Source organism: Pseudophryne corroboree, chromosome 2 (assembly GCF_028390025.1).
Source record: "Pseudophryne corroboree isolate aPseCor3 chromosome 2, aPseCor3.hap2, whole genome shotgun sequence".
Lineage (NCBI taxonomy): Eukaryota > Metazoa > Chordata > Amphibia > Anura > Myobatrachidae > Pseudophryne > Pseudophryne corroboree.
In genome coordinates this window covers 397,492,814-397,512,596 of record NC_086445.1, presented here as the reverse complement: position 1 = coordinate 397,512,596, position 19,783 = coordinate 397,492,814, and the positions used below count along the sequence as shown (strand labels likewise).

At 43.6% G+C, this 19,783-nt stretch overlaps 1 protein-coding gene across 2 annotated transcripts in view; it reads right to left on the bottom strand.

Moving 5' to 3' along the window:
- EIF5B (eukaryotic translation initiation factor 5B) overlaps window positions 1-19,783 on the bottom strand; it is a 90,833-nt gene that overhangs the window by 54,044 nt on the left and 17,006 nt on the right. The window contains exons 2-11 of one of the 2 annotated variants that reach the window (XM_063953369.1): window positions 12,464-12,580; window positions 11,629-11,710; window positions 10,482-11,130; window positions 10,019-10,230; window positions 8,774-8,924; window positions 6,405-6,503; window positions 5,997-6,092; window positions 4,481-4,534; window positions 2,073-2,138; window positions 1,422-1,711 (exon numbers count right to left, since the gene is read on the bottom strand). In XM_063953369.1, the coding sequence (XP_063809439.1) occupies window positions 1,422-1,711; window positions 2,073-2,138; window positions 4,481-4,534; window positions 5,997-6,092; window positions 6,405-6,503; window positions 8,774-8,924; window positions 10,019-10,230; window positions 10,482-11,130; window positions 11,629-11,710; window positions 12,464-12,580 (1,816 nt within the window). The remainder of the gene's footprint in view (window positions 1-1,421; window positions 1,712-2,072; window positions 2,139-4,480; window positions 4,535-5,996; window positions 6,093-6,404; window positions 6,504-8,773; window positions 8,925-10,018; window positions 10,231-10,481; window positions 11,131-11,628; window positions 11,711-12,463; window positions 12,581-19,783) is intronic. The other variant, XM_063953370.1, reaches the window with a different exon arrangement.

The window sequence follows — 19,783 nt, the reverse complement described above, 5'->3', positions numbered from 1 at the left end:
ACCTCTAGGAAAGGTGCCAGAAGGAGCAGGTCTTCCAGATAAGGGAGTAGTCTGTCCCCCTAATGACGGAGCTGTGCCACCATAGCCGCCATGATTTTAGTAACCCTGGGCGCAGTAGACAGTCCAAAAGGCAAGGCCCGAAACTGGTAATGTTGCTGAAGTATAACGAACCGCAGGAATAGTTGATGAGAGGGTGCTATAGAGACATGCAGATAGACATCTTGAATGTCCAGGGACACCATAAAGTCCCCAAGACCCATAGCCAAGAGAATAGTGGAGGGTCTCCATACAAAATCTGGGTTCTCAGACAAATATGTTGAGAGATTTGAGATAGAGGATAGGTTGATGAGACCCGTTGGGTTTCTGAACCAAGAACAGGGTGGCATAGAAACCGGTCAAGCATTGTGACCAAAGGACAGGTACTATCACTCCTGACTGCAGGAGAGATCGAATAACCTATTGGAGGGCTGCAGCCTTGCTGGGATCTGAAGGATGGCCTGTGCAGAAAATTGTTGAGGGGGCAGAGGAGACTGCGTAACTGTGGGAGACCACTTCTTGCACCCAGGCGTCTGTAGTGGTCAAACTGAAGAAGTCGAACTCCCTCCCTGGGGTCCCCAGCAAAAGGCCTGCCCCATCAGGTGGTCTAGTGGAGTCCTGCTGCACCAGTGTCCACACCAGCTCCTCCGGTCTCCCAGGACCGGAGGATGGACTGCTAAGAGGACGTGGGTTCCCTTAACTGCCCCCCGTGCCGGCTCACAGTCCTGGTGTCTCCGGAGTGAGCTGCGCTAGCCTCTGCTTCCGGTGCACTGCCTAAAGTACCTGGCCTGTGGCCAGAGTTTCAGCATCAGCAGGGGGTGATGGAGCAGCAGCGCTGGCGTCCATAGGAAAGCTAAGCGCTGCTACTCAGATCTTGTAGTAAAAGAAATTAAACAAACCATAAAAGAAAAGCTTGGGGCTTCTTAGAAGCAGCCACAGTGTTTTAACGGTGAACCGGCTCCTGCCGGCACTAAACTGAGAACTGATCTGCCTTAGCATGGAGGAGGTGTGTAGGGGAGAAGGACAAGAACATTTTGGGATACCTAAAAGCTTAACTGTTTGATGCCACTTACACCCCATTGTCTCCCCTGTGAAGCCTATGGAACGTGAATAAGTAATATATATTTAATACAAAGAATGGATGTCTAGAAATATTCACTGCAACAGTCACTTCAAGTAACAGAACACAAAAGCATCTTAGCAGTCGGTCCATAATCTTAGCAACACCCATCAGATTCAATGTAAGGAAAAGGATGTCTCACACACTGGATTCCTCAATATTTGTCCAATTTGTCTCATTTCTACAATTCCATATAAGAGAAGAATTCACAACATAGATGTATATATAGTAGAGGACAAGAGAGCTTGCCATGCAGTATGAATACCTCAATTCGCTTCTTTGCTTTATCATAGAGTCGCTCATCTTTAGTGCGATCATCATCAGAATCCGACTCGGACTCAGAACTCAGCTCTTTAATGGACTTTCTCTCTGCTTGTTTGGATCCAACAGAACGAGACTCTGATGGCTTTTCTTCCAAAGACTTCTCATCGTCACTGCTCCCCCCATCTTCATCATCCTCTTCCTCACTTTCTGCTTCATCCTCCTCATCGTCATCCTCATCTTCCCCCTCTTCCTCGCTTTTTTCCTGAACTTCTATGTGGACAGTTTTTGCTTCTAATGAGAGAGCGAAACCCCAAAACTGGTTATCATGGATATACAGACAACACCTTACGGAATACCATCAGACACAACTGAAATGTCACCTGTTCTACAAGTGATGGTGATCCTAAAAAGCATAGCCCAATAACACAACAGTCTGCTCCACTGGGTCCCTACACTACCAGAGTAGGAATACTGCTACGGCCGCGTAAAAGACAAAGACGACTAACATGGTGTATCCAAATTAACACATGCTACTTGCCAAAGATGATCCTCATAGGTGCATTGTGCCCTAATCAATTGTTTCGCTGTCAACGTTTCATAGGATTCTGACTGCTCATCATAAGAGAAAAACAAGACGATTTTTAATACAGACCTCTCTCTCCTTCTTCATCGCTGATTCTAGCTTCCCAATCATCCACACCGATGTCATCTTTGTTTTCTAATAGGTATAGTAACAAATCATTTGCATAAGAATCGGAACAACAATAGCATAATGTTAAAACATCGATCACAAGGAAAAGGAAATTAAAATTATAAGTTGAGTTCCTTCCTTTTAAACCTATTTGCCCTTCTACACTAGTTTTAATTCTAGACTAAAGAGAAAACTACAGACATCCACGGTACAATGGCCCAACTTAGAAGAAAAGGTCTCAACGTTAGTAACCCAAGTATACACTAATAGCAGTAAAATCCTTAGGAGCAAGTTTTTCTGATCTGAAAAACTGTTTTTGATACATGTGGTAGCTGCCTGGTAATGTACTGTACTAAGATCCAAAAATGGACATGAAGGTAGAAATACGCAGTTACAGTATGAAAGGGATTTAAAGTAAATAGAGTGACTAAATCATTAATTAGGCCACTATGCTTCAACAAAATCTAGAGCAGCGGTGGCCACCCGGGGCTCTCGTGCTGCTTGAGGATCTTTGTTGTGATGTGGCTCCCGCACCCGGCACTGCTCCCACTACCGACACGCACTGACAGCCTGCCTCCTCTGAACAGCTGCGCAGCTGGCTTCACTTGTATCTGGGATGCGCATGCACTGCTCCATGCGCAACTTGACGACACATCGCATAATGAGAGGTGGAGCTCAAGTTAGACACATAGAGGACGCGGCCGTGGACGCCAGAAGATTGAGTCTCCTTAACCAGATAAAAGCTGTGTGGCTGCAGGGGCTGCCTGAGAGGTGGAAAGCTTGGGTCTGGCATGCCCATTTAGATTCTTTGATTTCATGCTTATGGGGGCAGAGTGAGGATGTCAAAATAACTCTGGAGGGACACAAGAGGGGCTGCAGCAGTGCCATGAGAAGGGGGGGGGGGGGGGGGATATAGCTGGAATGACACGTGGAAGAGCTGTGTATTATGTGAATCTGGCTTTTTTAATGTGTTTTATGTGGTTCTGGATTTCAAAATAGGCCACACGCATGACAACGCTCTTTAACTTTATTACAGATATTTTTGAGCTCTTTGACTCTGGTTGGTTGCCCACCCTTGATCTAGAGCAGTGATTTTCATCCTTTTTTTTTTTTTTACTTGCGGCACACCAAACAATATTTTCAAATTGTCAAGGCACACCATCAGTTCACCCACAGGAAAAAAACAAACACACATTGGCCCTCACAGTAAAAAACAAATCCACACATACATTGGCCTACACAGAAAAAACAATCACATTGCTCCTCACATAAATCATGTTGCTCCCTACAAAAATCCTATTGCTTCCCACATGAATTATTCACATTGTTCCCCGCATAACTCCTATTGCTCTCCACAGGAGAAATAACATAACAAATATTAGCCCCCACCGGTCAGCTGTCCTCCTCCGTGTCCCTCAGTGGCGGGGGTTGTTCATAGTGGAGTGCTGCGAATACTGAGCAGTGGGCGGTCGGGCGGGTGTGGATGGGCAAGGAAAGCTGTGGATGCAGGCGGGAACTGGAAGATGTGTATGCAGGCGGGTGGGCTGGCTAAGTGGTGAGATGCGGCGGCCGTGACCTATGATATCACACCGCCGCGTCACCAAGGGATAGGTCATGGCCGGAGCATGACTGATCCTCTAAGAAGAGCCCGGGCCACCAGTTCCCTCTGAAGGTGCATAAAGCTGCTCTGGCTCCGCGGCACACCTTGCAACTGGTCGTGGCACACTGTTTGAAAAAGCCTGATTTAGAGGATGATTATTTGCTTTACCAGGATTTTATGGTTTAGAATAGAAAAATGTTCATTATTCTTTTGGACCATATACTTGTGCTTTATATACATAGATATTTATACTGTTCTCTTTACATGTGTATTTTTCATGCAATGGCTTTAACACAGTCAGTTTGTGTTAATATTAGTGCTGCTCATTTACTTGTCCCTTTGGTAATTTGTTGGGGACTGAAGAAAACACTGAGCAGCAGCAATATCATCTCATTTATTAAATTATGGACAAAATGTCTTTGGGGGTTTTCTTTTTTTTACAAGATCATGTGTACAGCAAAAACAGGCCACAGATAGAGGACTACTACAGTGAGAAAACCAAACATGGCAGCAGCTTTGGGACAGGGAATACATATGCACTTCAGACGGGAGAACAATGTATTAGAGCAGGGGGGGACAGAACAGAAAGAACGCACATCCTCAGACAAAACATTTTCCCCTTTAATCACTACTGTAATCGTAGTAAAGGGTCACCAAACTACAACTAAAGGCCATTAGGCTAAAAGGTTTTGTATTATAAGCAAAGCTCACGGCACACCAATTCAAAACCTTTGCAAGGAAATAAAACCATGCATCAGTCACAGAATACCTTCTTTATCTGTACCACTATCCTGCAAAATTTCATCATCCGGAAAAAGCATCTCTGTAAAGTTTGCAAGAAATACTTAAGTTTTACAGAAAACACACAGAAATGCCAGAATCTGCTAGTCACATACGTATACATATGGAACATGACTCATTTACAGGGCAATCCAGTGTATTCTGAAGTGAGAAGGATGCACTAGCTTGAGCCAGCTTTTCCATAGTGATACTATGGAACTGCAGTGATATTAAAAGGTGGGCACTGCTACCAAGGTGATGCAGTCATTTTGAAATTAACAATTTAAAGATTCAGATAAGGAAAACAAATTACTGAATTACTACAGTTGGAGTATAGTTGTAGTAAATCCCTCCTAGTGGGAAAAAGGAAGAAGATTTTGTGGTTTGTAAAAAGTACTGAAACGAACAGCAGCTCATACAGGGTACATACTAAGGAACTACAACAATGTTACCGATGAACTCTAACGATATTTTTACCACAATTCTGTTTCTACCAATTACACTCACTCTACTTGGGGAGTTTAAGCTACACCACACCATAATGACACACAGACCATGTTCAGTCAACATTAAGGAACAGAAGTTATGAATTTAGGGATCAGTATGATATCCCGACTGTCGGGATCCCTGCAGGTAAATTGACTGCCTCCCATGGATTTACGTCACATTTTAGAAGGAAGGCAAGCACTCCCCTTCCCTTTCAGAATCCATTTCAAGCTTCTCAAACTTGCTTACAAAGCCCTCACCCACTCCTCTCCCATCTACATCTCTGATCTTATCTCCCTTTACACTCCCACCCGTCCTCTTCGCTCTGCTAATGCACGTCGACTCTCCTGCCTACGGATTACTTCCTCCCACTCCTACCTCCAAGATTTTTCATGTGCTGCACCACTTCTCTGGAATTCCCTACCTCTCCCCCTCAGACTCTCCACCTTTCTACAAAACTTCAAACGGGCTCTCAAGACCCACTTCTTCATCAAACCCAGCCAAATCTCATCCTAAACCTCTGTTCCACGCTCTCTATGTACCCCATCTGTCTCACCCCTGTCTGTCTACCCTCCCCTTTAGAATGTAAGCTCTCACGAGCAGGGCCCTCTTCCCTCATGTGCTTATCCTTTTCTTACTTTAATAATATTCAACTGCACCAAATCCAGCAGTCTTCTGCCACCTGATACTTATTACAGTGTCATCTGCTGATGTAGCTATTTTTATTTACCCTGTACTTGTCCTATATTGTCGTCAACTGTAAGTTGCTGTTTTGATGCTTGATTATTTGTTTATGTACTCTGTAAATGGGCGCTGCGGAACCCTTGTGGCGCCATATAAATAAAGAATAATAATAATGGGGCTCAGTTCTACTACCCAGAAGAGGTGGTTATTCTTGTCACTTAGAGGTGAAAATCTAAAAACCACCAGAAAGTGAAAATATGCGTGGAATGGGAACTAAGGATTACAATTGATCTTCAGACTTAATTACTTTTTGTAAACAGCAAACTTCATCTTACCAGAAGGCTCTTCAGACACGAGGGGCTCTTCTTTCTCTTTCTCTGGCAATGGGGATTCTGGAATATCATCAACTGGAGAACTGGCCTCTATTGGCTCTGAAAGAGTTATTGAATGTTCAGAGATCGGTACAACGTCACATTTAAATGAACACAGAACAAATAGGAGAGATTACACCAATAGGTAAAAGAAAATGTTACAAACATGGACAGACATAAAACAAAACTCCATTGGAGAAGAAGTCTAAAAAGCGGGGAAAGCAGCTTTGAAAAAAATACCCCACACTGTATTTATATAACTTGCTGATAATAAACTATAGAATGGGTATACAAATCATTTCTGTGCTCGTTTTATAAGACTGCACAAGTTGCAACAATCACTAGTAAGAGACTATGAAATCCACTGCTTACCTTCCTTATTCTGTATCTGCTGTTGGGGCTTCTTTTTCTTTTTGTCTTCATAGATCGGCTTTTTCTTCGGCACAGAATCTTTAGATGGCACTTCAACGCCTGCCAAAGGAAAACAAATGTCGGTATTCAGATCTCCACAGAATTACAAGAGGTAGACTACAACAAAACAAAAATATGGTTCATGAACAGAGATCATTAGATCATTTGTATTAGTGTGTGATTGCATCTATGCTACATAGATTTTATATACACTGCTCAAAAAAATAAAGGGAACACTAAAATAACACATCCTAGATCTGAATGAATGAAATATTCTTATTAAATACTTTGTTCTTTACATAGTTGAATGTGCTGACAACAAAATCACACAAAAATTATCAATGGAAATCTAATTTATTAACCCATGGAGGTCTGGATTTGGAGTCACCCTCAAAATGAAAGTGGAAACACACACTACAGGCTGATCCAACTTTGATGTAATGTCCTTAAAACAAGTCAAAATGAGGCTCAGTAGTGTGTGTGGCCTCCACGTGCCTGTATGACCTCCCTGCAACCCACACAAGTGGCTCAGGTAGTGCAGCTCATCCAGGATGGCACATCAATGCGAGCTGTGGCAAGAAGGTTTGCTGTGTCTGTCAGCGTAGTGTCCAGAGCATGGAGGCGCTACCAGGAGACAGGCCAGTACATAAGGCGACGTGGAGGAGGCTGTAGGAGGGCAACAACCCAGCAGCAGGACCGCTACCTCCGCCTTTGTGCAAGGAGGAACAGGAGGAGCACTGCCAGAGCCCTGCAAAATGACCTCCAGCAAGCAACAAATGTGCATGTGTCTACTCAAACGATCAGAAACAGGACTCCATGAGGGTGGTATGAGGGCCCGACGTCCACAGGTGGGTGTTGTGCTTACAGCCCAACACCGTGCAGGACGTTTGGCATTTGCCAGAAAACACCAAGATTGGCAAATTCGCCACTGGCGCCCTGTGCTTTTCACAGATGAAAGCAGGTTCTCACTGAGCACATGTGACAGACGTGACAGAGTCTGCAGACGCCAAGGAGAACGTTCTGCTGCCTGCAACATCCTCCAGCATGACCGGTTTGGCAGTGGGTCAGTAATGGTGTGGGGTGGCATTTCTTTGGGGGGCCGCACAGCCCGCCATGTGCTCGCCAGAGGTAGCCTGACTGCCATTAGGTACCGAGATGAGATCCTCAGACCCCTTGTGAGACCATATGCTGGTGCGGTTGGCCCTGAGTTCCTCCTAATGCAAGACAATGCTAGACCTCATGTGGCTGGAGTGTGTCAGCAGTTCCTGCAAGACGAAGGCATTGATGCTATGGACTGGCCCGCCCGTTCCCCAGACCTGAATCCAATTGAGCACATCTGGGACATCATGTCTCGCTCCATCCACCAATGCCACGTTGCACCACAGACTGTCCAGGAGTTGGCGGATGCTTTAGTCCAGGTCTGGGAGGAGATCCCTCAGGAGACCATCAGCCATCTCATCAGGAGCATGCCCAGGCGTTGTAGGGAGGTCATACAGGCACGAGGAGGCCACAGACACTACTGAGCCTCATTTTGACTTGTTTTAAGGACATTACATCAAAGTTGGATCAGCCTGTAGAGTGTTTTTCCACTTTCATTTTGAGGGTGACTCCAAATCCAGACCTCCATGGGTTAATAAATTTGATTTCCATTGATAATTTTTGCGTGATTTTGTTGTCAGCACATTCAACTATGTAAAGAACAAAGTATTTAATAAGAATATTTCATTAATTCAGGTCTAGGATGTGTTATTTTAGTGTTCCCTTTATTTTTTTGAGCAGTGTATATATATATATATATATATATATATATATATATATATATATTTATTTATTTATTTGAGAAACGGGTTATACAATTCCCAGCTTATTAACCTATGATTAGAATACCCCTTTCACACAGCAAATGCCGGATCCCACCCAGGAATGGGAAACGGGTCCTTCCCGGTGGGATCCGGCATTGGACACTACAGCAGGCTTCCCTAACCTGGCAATATGCTGGGCGGGTTACCATAACAGCAGGGGGCGAAGCCGGCAGCGGGGGTGGAGGCAGCGCTGGTAGATGAGCTCATCTCCGCGCCGCCTCTCCCTATCTAGTGAACGGGTCACAGGTCGCATCGACCCGGGAACCCGTTTACGTTGCCACTGATCCAGTATTCAACCCGGGAATAACACTGCTTTTTGTCAGGCGACCCGGGAATTCCACCACAGCGCTTTCACACCGCACGCCGACCCGGCAATATTAATACCGTGTTATTTGTGCGGTGTGAAAGGGGTCTCACAAACATAAGTAGTAGATAGAAAACAGACTGATACTGTTCTGCAATACACACCCTGCGCTTGCAGAACCTTAAGAGTAGCCACAGCCCGAGCCCTGGCCTCTTTCTGCGCTTTGGTCAGCAGTTTCCCTTCTTTTTTCAAACGTTCTTTTCTTTCCTTCTCTTTCTGCTTCTTCTTTTCTTTACGTTCTTGTTCTAATCGTTCCTAGGAAAGATTAAACATATTTCAGTGAAAACATTACATGCTGCTACCTGCATTGTGTGTCCCCTGCCATGCAATGTCGAGGCTTCCTCCAGGTGCCCGGGTTTCCTCCCAACAGTCTAAAAACACACAGGTAGGTTAATAAACTTCAGTTTTTATTAGTCCCAGTATATGCCTGTGTGTGTGTGCCTGGGGTAAGCAGATAAATATGAAAGCTCCACAAAGGCAGGGACTATATGAATGATTAAAACGCAAATATTCTGGCTCTATATAACTAGTATATAAAAGAAAGTCAAGAAAAATTTTTTTTTGTATCTCAAGAGTCTGCACATTATGGAAACAGGTGGATTGTATTAAGAAACTCCTACATAGGTGCTTAAACTGCAAAGCTCATCATAGGTCAAGTTAGTCATGTGACATTCTGTATCTTTATTGTAAACCCTACAGACGTCCCTGCATTCACTGCAAGGATTTTTAAATAAACCTATTTTACCAATAACACCTGCAGACTACAATAAAATACTGTATTCCTTTTAATACAAAAACAAAACTGTAAAACTAAGGATGGGGCACCAGTGTTAGTGTCATGTTTGTATGCAATGCCATACAGACCACGTGATGTATGAAACAAAAACCTTCAAAAAAAGATATTTAGAATTTTTGTTTCCCATACCTAACATTCTTTGAATGTCCCTAAATCAAACATTGGCTAAACGGTCTAGTAATACTTAATAGTTTTGCAAATACGTGTTTAAGACTAAAACAGAAAGGACAGACTAGGATTAAAAATGTCAAAATTAAAATGTCATTATGAATTTAATGCAGAGACAAAGAGGGCCAGGGATAAATTATAACTATAAGCTCGTAATGACAATATTGTATTATCACAACAAGCACTGTAAAGCAAAGTAAAGTCATGCTTTCCCAAGTAACTACACAGGAAATGTAAAGAGTAGACTATCGTTAAATGGCAACAATAGATAAACTTATTTTAAGCAATCTGAGAAAGGTTCTAATCATAAAGCAATGTGATTTCTATGGGGACTTCTCTAGCAAAGGAGCATGACTGACATACGAAGTGTTGATCACTGGAGTACCTCTTCCAGGCGCTTTGCTTCCATCTCCTCTAGCCTTCTCATCCTCTCCTCCTCTTCTCTTTTAAGCCGCTCCTCCTCCTCCTTCATTTTGGCCAGAGCTTCCTGCATGGCTTTTACAGTAGCTGAACTGGGTCCTTTCTTCTTCTTCTCTTTCTCTTCCTTCTCCCCCTTTTTCTTCTTTTTATCTTTTTTCTTTTTGTCACCATCATCATCTGTAGCGCATTAGATAAATAAAAGGATTTAAGAGGTCATGTATACAATCACTGCACATTACCAGAACTATAAATGACATACAATAACTCTAAAATGTATGATAAAGCAAAGCACACTTGGGCTATCTTATACCAAAAGGAATGTAAGTTACAGGTCCGCTGTACAACTACACAGCTCATTAGCACTTGACTTGTAGATGGGAGATAACATTTACTGTAGATTTTAAAGGGATTCAAAACCAAACACATACCTTCTCCTTCCACTTCTGCAGCCTCTAATTCCACTGCAGGCTTTTTCTCCTTTTTGGGAGCAGCCACATCATCTGGTACTATGTCAGGCACAGCAGATTTTACAGGTTCTTTCGTGACACCTTCAGTCTCATCTCTCTCCTTCTGTTTCTTCAGTTTGGTCTTTTCCTCCTCTCGCTTCTTCCGCTCTCGTTCTTTTTTTTCTGCCTTCTTCTGAGCAGCAGTCTTCATTTTGAACTCGCCATCCTCGTCTCCACTTTCTACTTTAGCTATGGGTTTGGCCTTCTGCTCTTTCTTCTTGCCTTTCTTACCATAACTAAACTCGTCCGACTCATCCTCGCTGTCCCCCGGAAAGTCTGCTTTCTCCTTAACATGATCCTTAGCTTCCTCGGTAGGGAAAGCTTTTTTACTGGTGGCGTCATGTTTGCCCTTGCCTTTCTTAGCGGTCGTATTAAAGTGATGATCATCATCATCATCATCATCACTCTCAGACAGATTTTTGGGCTTTTCTTTTTTGGGTTTTGAGCTCTTGCTTTCCATTTCATCACTATTGTCCTCATTATCCTCAAAACTGCCTTTCTTGCCCTTTTGTCCTTTCTTTTTCTTATCCTGCTCCAAGGGGACAGCCTCAGATTCTTCAACTTCTGCTTTCTAAAATAAAAAGCTAATTAATAACACAATTTTTACACCTCTAATTAAAAGCAAAAGGGTTTCTAATGCAGCCAAACCACTGCCGAGCACATCCTGTTAGCTGTTGAATAATCTAAAGGTGGGTACACCCTATGCAATGTGCTCGGTGAGCGACATCGCCTAGTGTTTCCCCTCCCATGCCAGGCCGCCCGGCGGCGGGCATACACACTGTGCGATATCACTAATGATACTGCACAGTGACGTCATGCTGCTGCCGGCCGGAGCAAGCAGTTTTGGACGATGAGCCCAAATTGAGCTGCATGCACAGCCGGCACAGAGGGTTGTTAACGACCGGCGGAGCCGCGCTTCGCTCGGCGGCGGTGACATACACTTTGGGCGATATAGTAAACAACGTCGCTCAGGGAGAGTCAAAATGAGCGGCATTGTTTATTTTATCACTGTGTACACCCACCTTAAATACTGCCTATGAACACATTTTAGAAAAAAACAAATACCTACCTTAGGTACAGAGTCTTTATTGGCTTTCCCTCCTTGCACGTCTAAGGACAGTTCCTCGAGCTCTTTGAGAATATCATCTTCACTACAAACATTGTTAATGAGAATTATTTTAATTTCATCTTCCTCTGTAAAACAACTTTTAGGGTTTTTTGTTTTTATACAATTCCATGAGGTAACACGAACATAAAACACATGAAATAATGATATAATTCTAGCACCTCATAGGTAACCAGTAGATCAGATTAATGTGTTGTTGCATGAAGTACAGCGATAACTGAGGTATACATGACATTTATCCTCTAAGTCTGATGTAGATGAAAGAACCAGTATGGTGGTATACTGCTTGCAAATTCACTAAAAGAAGGTCGGTAGCAAGTCAGGAAACCTGTTATATGTAAAGAGCATGTGTGTGCTGAATACAGATTAGAAGACAGGTGATCAACAGATTAAGATTTTCTGATCATCATGTTATCAATAGGGATAGAAGGAGTGGGAACACATTTTAGTCACGTTCTGAAAATGCAACCTGGAAAGTTATTGTAAAGTACAGATTTCCACAAACATACATTACACAATTCATTTAACAACTATGGATTAAGGGAAAAGAAGTAATATCTTGGTAATGACAGCTACCAGTTATTAGACCTGTAGAGGAAACTGCAGTCTCTTGTCTATGTAAGGACAGAGTCAGATGGGCGCAGTGACTGGAGAATAGTATTGCCCATTTACTTAAGGGGACACGGAGTATCATCACTATAAGACGTATAGATTTCCCAGTCAGAAAGTCTCTCAAACCTGACACCGACTGCTCTGCACATGTAGCTTCGGCACTTACTCAAAGTCTTGCCTCTTCTTGTCCTTCTTCTTTTTGCCTTTTCCCTTTTGCTCCTTGGAAGCTCCAGCTCCCTCTATTTCTGCAGCAAGTGCATCGAGATCAACATCGTCTTTGCCACTGCAATTACATAGAGAACATATAAATATAAGAAGGCTTCCTTCAGGTAGTTTAGAATTAGGGTACAGCACCAGCAATCACCACCTAAAATGCCGACATGCCATGAAGTCCCAGTGTATACTAGTAACTGCTGACTTACCAAAAGGAGAACTGAATAGTCTGCAAATGTATGAAACACTAATCAGATGATACAAACTTCTTCATCAGGGCAAGCAACATATTACTTTAGTAAAGTCATTTCTTAGCGCACACAGTATATAAAAAATTATTTTGCTTCCAAGATGTCCAGAGTTATCCCGAGCTATTTGTGCAATTTCTATACAGAATATAAAACACTTCTAGCATGTTTCACTTATTAAATCAATGAGAGCTAGTGAATTCAAAACTGCTGCACATGGCTCTACAGCAGCACCACTGGAGTATACCAACAGCCAGGTTGGTTTTGCTGTGTGGGCAAGGGTCATTAGGTCGACATGGAAAAGGGTCGACATGAGTTTTTGACCGTTTTTGGTGTAGTTTTCTTTTTAAAGTGACGGGGAACCCCAATTAGTGCACCGTGTCCTCTCGCCTGGAAAGCGAAGGCAAGGTTTCTCGCTGCGTTCGGCACAGGTTACCGTTCCCAGTTGTAGTCCACGTGGATCGTAAAGTATGAAAAAGTCCAAAAAATTAGATTTTTTTGGGAAAAACTCATGTCGACCTAGTACATGTTGACCTAATGACCGTATCCCTGCTCTGTAAATTACTGCAACTTTAAAAATCCGGCTCACAAGAAGCCCCCCACAGCCTGCTTCTTGCAGGCTATTACATTTTACCCATGAGCTAAGACTAATGAAGTCACAAATATATTTAGTACATTCAAGCACTAATGACAGTATTTAAAATAAAAAGAATACAATACAATATATCTTTACAGCTCTACAGAAACTGAATCTGCTCAATCAAGCTATGATACACAAATTACCTGCAGCACATTAAGGAATCCTTAAATTAGTAAAACATACAAAATGCCATTCTGCTCATTAAAATAACCAGTGATCCATTCCTTAGGCTACGAAAACCCTTGATAAACCCTCTGTAAGACTAATGCAGGGTCCTTCTGCTGATCAGGCACTGACAAGCACAGCCCATACACCAGTGTTATATAGCATGCCAGATGGTTTCAAGTGATTGAATCAGAAAGTGGAAACGTCCCAAACTGAGGCTGAATTTCCCTATTGTACATTAACACTACAGTACTGGTAGATTAAAGGGACCTTTACCAGGTTACAATTGTCTGCATAATATTTATAGCTACTTCAGCAAATCATTTTTTTTATTTCCATTAGAACATAAAGTAAAAGAAGGAGCTAAAAGCGTTTAATCAAGTAGTATACTATCACACTGGGAAAAATAAAATAGGGCATTTTTATACATATATTACCTACATCAATCACTAAGGGTTTGGCCTGTGTACACTGCAGACATGGTGAACGAGATTCAACCTTTTGCTTATCCATTACATGACCCCACATATTCTGCATAATACAGGTCTTTTGTGCAATGACGTACATGTATTCCCCCTAGGTCAGAGTACTCTGCAATAACATACAGGTAGGGCCAACACATCATAGTGCAGATGGACGGGATGCAGTTACGATCCCTGCGGTCAGCATACAGACGCTGGGATCCAGGCCACCATAATGTCAGCAGTTGGCCCAGGGCTATTCCCACTCGTGGGAAGGGAACCTGTGGCAAACACAGCAAGCCACCGAGCCTGCAAGGGGCTTCGTTGCGCTCACCCACCTGCCAGCATTCTGGCGGTCGGGATCCCGACCGCCGGTAAAGCACACCCAACGCAGATGGACAATGACCCAAAAAATGCTACAAGCCTGGCAAAGTATAACAAAGGAGGAAACCCAGCATTTGGCGATTTCATGGGTTTCAGATATCAGACAGTCATTGCCTGCAAAACGATTCAACATAAACTGTTAAAATTAACATTTATGATTATGTTCAATTTTTTTCAACCCCTTGAATTACAGCTAAAAGTCTGCAATTCAATTGCATCTCCTTTATTTAATTTCATATATTGTGGTGGCGTACAAATCCCAAATTAGGTCAACTGTGTCAGTGTCCAGATATATACGGACCTAACTGTACGTGTGGCACAAGTACCTTGAATTAACCCTGCCTTGCAGTAACTGCATCCATAATCTGTGGTGCTCAGTCCTATATAGCAGGCCCAATTGAACTGCTCCCTCGGGTCCCATTAATTATAGCAGCGCCTATAACAATTGAATCTGTCACTAAAAAGTAAAAATTATTATACATAAATAGTTATTTCTGGTAAGCGGTTTATGCCAAGTCACAATGAAAATGGTTTAAACATTTTATAAATGTAAATCTGTGTATTTTCAGGACTACAATTGGTCAATCACATAATGATACACGTGACAAATCTATAGTTTGTATAAGAGAATGTGTGAGGTCAGTATACAATTAAGACAAAGTATCGCATAGACTAACAAACTATGTAACAATTACATAAGAATCAGCAAGGGGGGAGGGGAAAATAGTAAATACCATGCATGATTGTCAGCAAAAAGAAACCTATAAATATGGGAGAAGCTACAAAAGGGAAAGAAGAGCTTCTACCTCATTATATGGAGTACATGACAGTCACAATTAGTCACCTTATCTGTAACTAAGAAGAAACCCCACACACCCAGATGAGATGAAACAGCATCAGCAGAACACTAACTTCACCCTGGCTCTGGCAGGAATGATGAGGTAATCGCCATTTGCAACAAAGAAATACCTAGCCTAAATAGTCTGGATACTTCTACATTGCCAAACAGGATCAGCTAATTACAGGACAACGCATTTATCTGACTATATGCACATAACATTTGTCCCAATACAAGGTAATGGGTAGGGGACAGAATTGATTCATATTGATATAAAAGAATGATGTGGAGAAAAGGAAAATGTGCCAAGCAAGAATCCAGATTGAAGAGATTTAGAAGATACTGTAGAGCAGTGATGGGGAACCATTGGCACCCCAGCTGTTGTTGAACTACACATCCCAGCATGCCCTACTAAAGTTTTAGCATGGCCAAATAGCAAAACTGAAGCAGGGCATGCTGGGACGTGTAATTCAACAACAGCTGGAGTGCCAAAGGTTCCCCATCACTGCTGTAGAGAGCAGGGGTGAACAATAAGCAGCTGGGATGTGCAGTTCTACAGCAGCTGTAAGACTGCTTATTGCCCACCCCTGCTATAGAACATAGAAAAATATATACACTTACTGAACATAAAAAAAGATCTACAAATATCCCTACATTTTTAAACAAAAGATCTAACAGAAACGTGAATCCAAATAAAAAAAAACAAAAAAAAAAAAACGTAATACTCATATCGGTTCAATATTTTATTAGAGGGCCTGATTCAACTGTTTAATGGGCTCCCATAATTGCATTTCCCGTCACTTTAGAGAGGGGGGGTACACAATTGTTTGGGAGACCATTGTTTTATCACACTGATTGTGCCTAGAATAGAAGTGCCAGGTTCTGCTGTGCAAAACTGGATACTTTTTCGCATATTTTTGCTTGCAGCTCGGGGGGTTGCAAGCAGAAATGTTAGCACAAATGAATTGCCGCCAGCGGGCATCCGCTAATGGCGAGTGACCATAAAACAACTGAATCAGCCCCAGAGACTCTAGATTCTGTTATCTGCCACAGGTCCACAAACTTATCACAAGACCACATAGCAGTCTCTCTCTTTACGAATCAACTATTATAGCTCTACCATGCAGTTTATTGCCCCAGAAATGCATAAGCACTGCACAGCCAATGAAATTATCCTTTTTTTTTTTTTTTTTTTAATCTTGGCTGGCACATACCGATGGAGGTTAATTAATTTTTTATTTATGTATTAATTATGAGCAAAAAATAAGAATTTACTCACCGGTAATTCTATTTCTCGTAGTCCGTAGTGGATGCTGGGGACTCCGTCAGGACCATGGGGAATAGCGGCTCCGCAGGAGACAGGGCACAAAATTTAAAAGTTTGACCACTAGGTGGTGTGTACTGGCTCCTCCCCCTATGACCCTCCTCCAAGCCTCAGTTAGGATACTGTGCCCGGACGAGCGTACACAATAAGGAAGGATTTTGAATCCCGGGTAAGACTCATACCAGCCACACCAATCACACCGTACAACTTGTGATCTGAACCCAGTTAACAGTATGATAACGTAGGAGCCTCTGAAAAGATGGCTCACAACAATAAACAACCCGATTTTTTTGTAACAATAACTATGTACAAGTATTGCAGACAATCCGCACTTGGGATGGGCACCCAGCATCCACTACGGACTACGAGAAATAGAATTACCGGTGAGTAAATTCTTATTTTCTCTGACGTCCTAGTGGATGCTGGGGACTCCGTCAGGACCATGGGGATTATACCAAAGCTCCCAAACGGGGCGGGAGAGTGCGGATGACTCTGCAGCACCAAATGAGAGAACTCCAGGTCCTCCTTAGCCAGGGTATCAAATTTGTAGAATTTTACAAACGTGTTCTCCCCTGACCACGTAGCTGCTCGGCAGAGTTGTAATGCCGAGACCCCTCGGGCAGCCGCCCAAGATGAGCCCACCTTCCTTGTGGAGTGGGCATTGACAGATTTAGGCTGTGGCAGGCCTGCCACAGAATGTGCCAGTTGAATTGTGCTACAAATCCAACGAGCAATCGTCTGCTTAGAAGCAGGAGCACCCAGCTTGTTGGGTGCATACAGTATAAACAGCGAGTCAGATTTTCTGACTCCAGCCGTCCTTGAAATATACATTTTCAATGCTCTGACAACGTCCAGCAACTTGGAATCCTCCAAATCGCTAGTAGCCGCAGGCACCACAATAGGCTGGTTCAGGTGAAACGCTGATACCACCTTAGGCAGAAAATGAGGACGTGTCCTCAATTCTGCCCTGTCCGAATGGAAAATCAGATATGGGCTTTTATACGATAAAGCCGCCAATTCCGACACTCTCCTGGCTGAAGCCAGGGCCAGTAGCATGGTTACTTTCCATGTAAGATATTTCAAATCTACCGATTTGAGTGGCTCAAACCAATGGGATTTGAGAAAATCCAAAACTACATTGAGATCCCACGGTGCCACTGGGGCACAACCGGGGGCTGTATATGTAGTACTCCTTTTACAAAAGTCTGGACTTCAGGAACTGAAGCCAATTCTTTCTGGAAGAAAATCGACAGGGCCGAAATTTGAACCTTAATGGACCCTAATTTGAGGCCCATAGATAATCCTGTTTGCAGGAAATGTAGGAATCGACCCAGTTGAAATTCCTCTGTCGACGCCTTCCTGGCCTCACACCATGCAACATATTTTCTCCAAATGCGGTGATAATGTTGTGCAGTCACCTCCTTCCTGGCTTTGACCAGGGTAGGGATGACCTCTTCCGGAATGCCTTTTTCCCTTAGGATCCGGCGTTCAACCGCCATGCCGTCAAACGCAGCCGCGGTAAGTCTTGGAATAGACACGGTCTCTGCTGAAGCAGATCCCTTCTTAGAGGTAGAGGCCACGGATCTTCCGTGAGCATCTCCTGAAGTTCCGGGTACCAAGTCCTTCTTGGCCAGTCCGGAGCCACTAGTATCGTTCTTACTCCCCTTTGCCGTATAATTCTCAGTACCTTGGGTATGAGAGGCAGAGGAGGGAACACATACACTGACTGGTACACCCATGGTGTTACCAGAGCGTCCACAGCTATTGCCTGAGGGTCTCTTGACCTGGCGCAATACCTGTCCAGTTTTTTGTTGAGGCGGGACGCCATCATGTCCACCATTGGTCTTTCCCAATGGACTACAATCATGTGGTGAACACTGCTGACAGTGCTATCACATGATTTTCCGCCCAGCGAAGAATCCTTGCAGCTTCTGCCATTGCCCTCCTGCTTCTTGTGCCGCCCTGTCTGTTTACGTGGGCGACTGCCGTGATGTTGTCCGACTGGATCAACACCGGCTGACCCTGAAGCAGAGGTTTTGCCAGGCTTAGAGCATTGTAGATTGCTCTTAGTTCCAGTATATTTATGTGAAGAGACGTTTCCAGGCTTGACCACACGCCCTGGAAGTTTCTTCCTTGTGTGACCGCTCCCCAGCCTCTCAGGCTGGCATCCGTGGTCACTAGGACCCAGTTCTGTATGCCGAATCTGCGGCCCTCTAACAGATGAGCACTCTGCAACCACCATAGCAGAGAGACCCTTGTCCTTGTCGACAATTTTATCCGCTGATGCATCTGCAGATGCGATCCGGACCATTTGTCTAGCAGATCCCACTGAAAAATTCGTGCATGGAATCTGCCGAATGGAATCGCTTCGTAAGAAGCCACCATTTTTCCCAGGACTCTTGTGCATTGATGCACAGACACTGTCCCTGGTTTTAGGAGGTTCCTGACGAGTTCGGATAACTCCCTGGCTTTCTCCTCCGGAAGAAATACCTTTTTCTGAACAGTGTCCAGAATCATCCCTAGGAACAGCAGACGTGTCGTCGGGATCAGTTGGGATTTTGGAAAATTCAGAATCCACCCGTGCTGTTGGAGCACTACTTGAGTTAGTGCTACTCCGACCTCCAGCTGTTCTCTGGATCTTGCCCTTATCAGGAGATCGTCCAAGTAAGGGATAATTAATACGCCTTCTCTTCGAAGAAGGATCATCATTTCGGCCATTACCTTGGTAAAGACCCTGGGTGCCGTGGACAATCCAAACGGCAGCGTCTGAAACTGATAATGACAGTTTTGTACCACGAACCTGAGGTACCCTTGGTGTGAAGGGCAAATTGGGACATGAAGGTAAGCATCCTTGATGTACAAGGACACCATAAAATCCCCTTCTTCCAGATTCGCTATCACTGCTCTGAGTGACTCCATCTTGAACTTGAATTTTTGTATGTACAGGTTCAGAGATTTCAGATTTAGAATAGGTCTTACCGAGCCGTCCGGCTTCGGTACCACAAATAGCGTGGAGTAATACCCCTTTCCCTGTTGTAGAAAGGGTACCTTGATTATCACCTGCTGAGAATACAGCTTGTGAATGGCTTCCAATACCGTCGCCCTGTCTGAGGGAGACGTTGGCAAAGCAGATTTTAGGAACCGGCGAGGGGGAGACTTCTCGAATTCCAACCTGTAACCCTGAGATACTACCTGCAGGATCCAGGGGTCCAC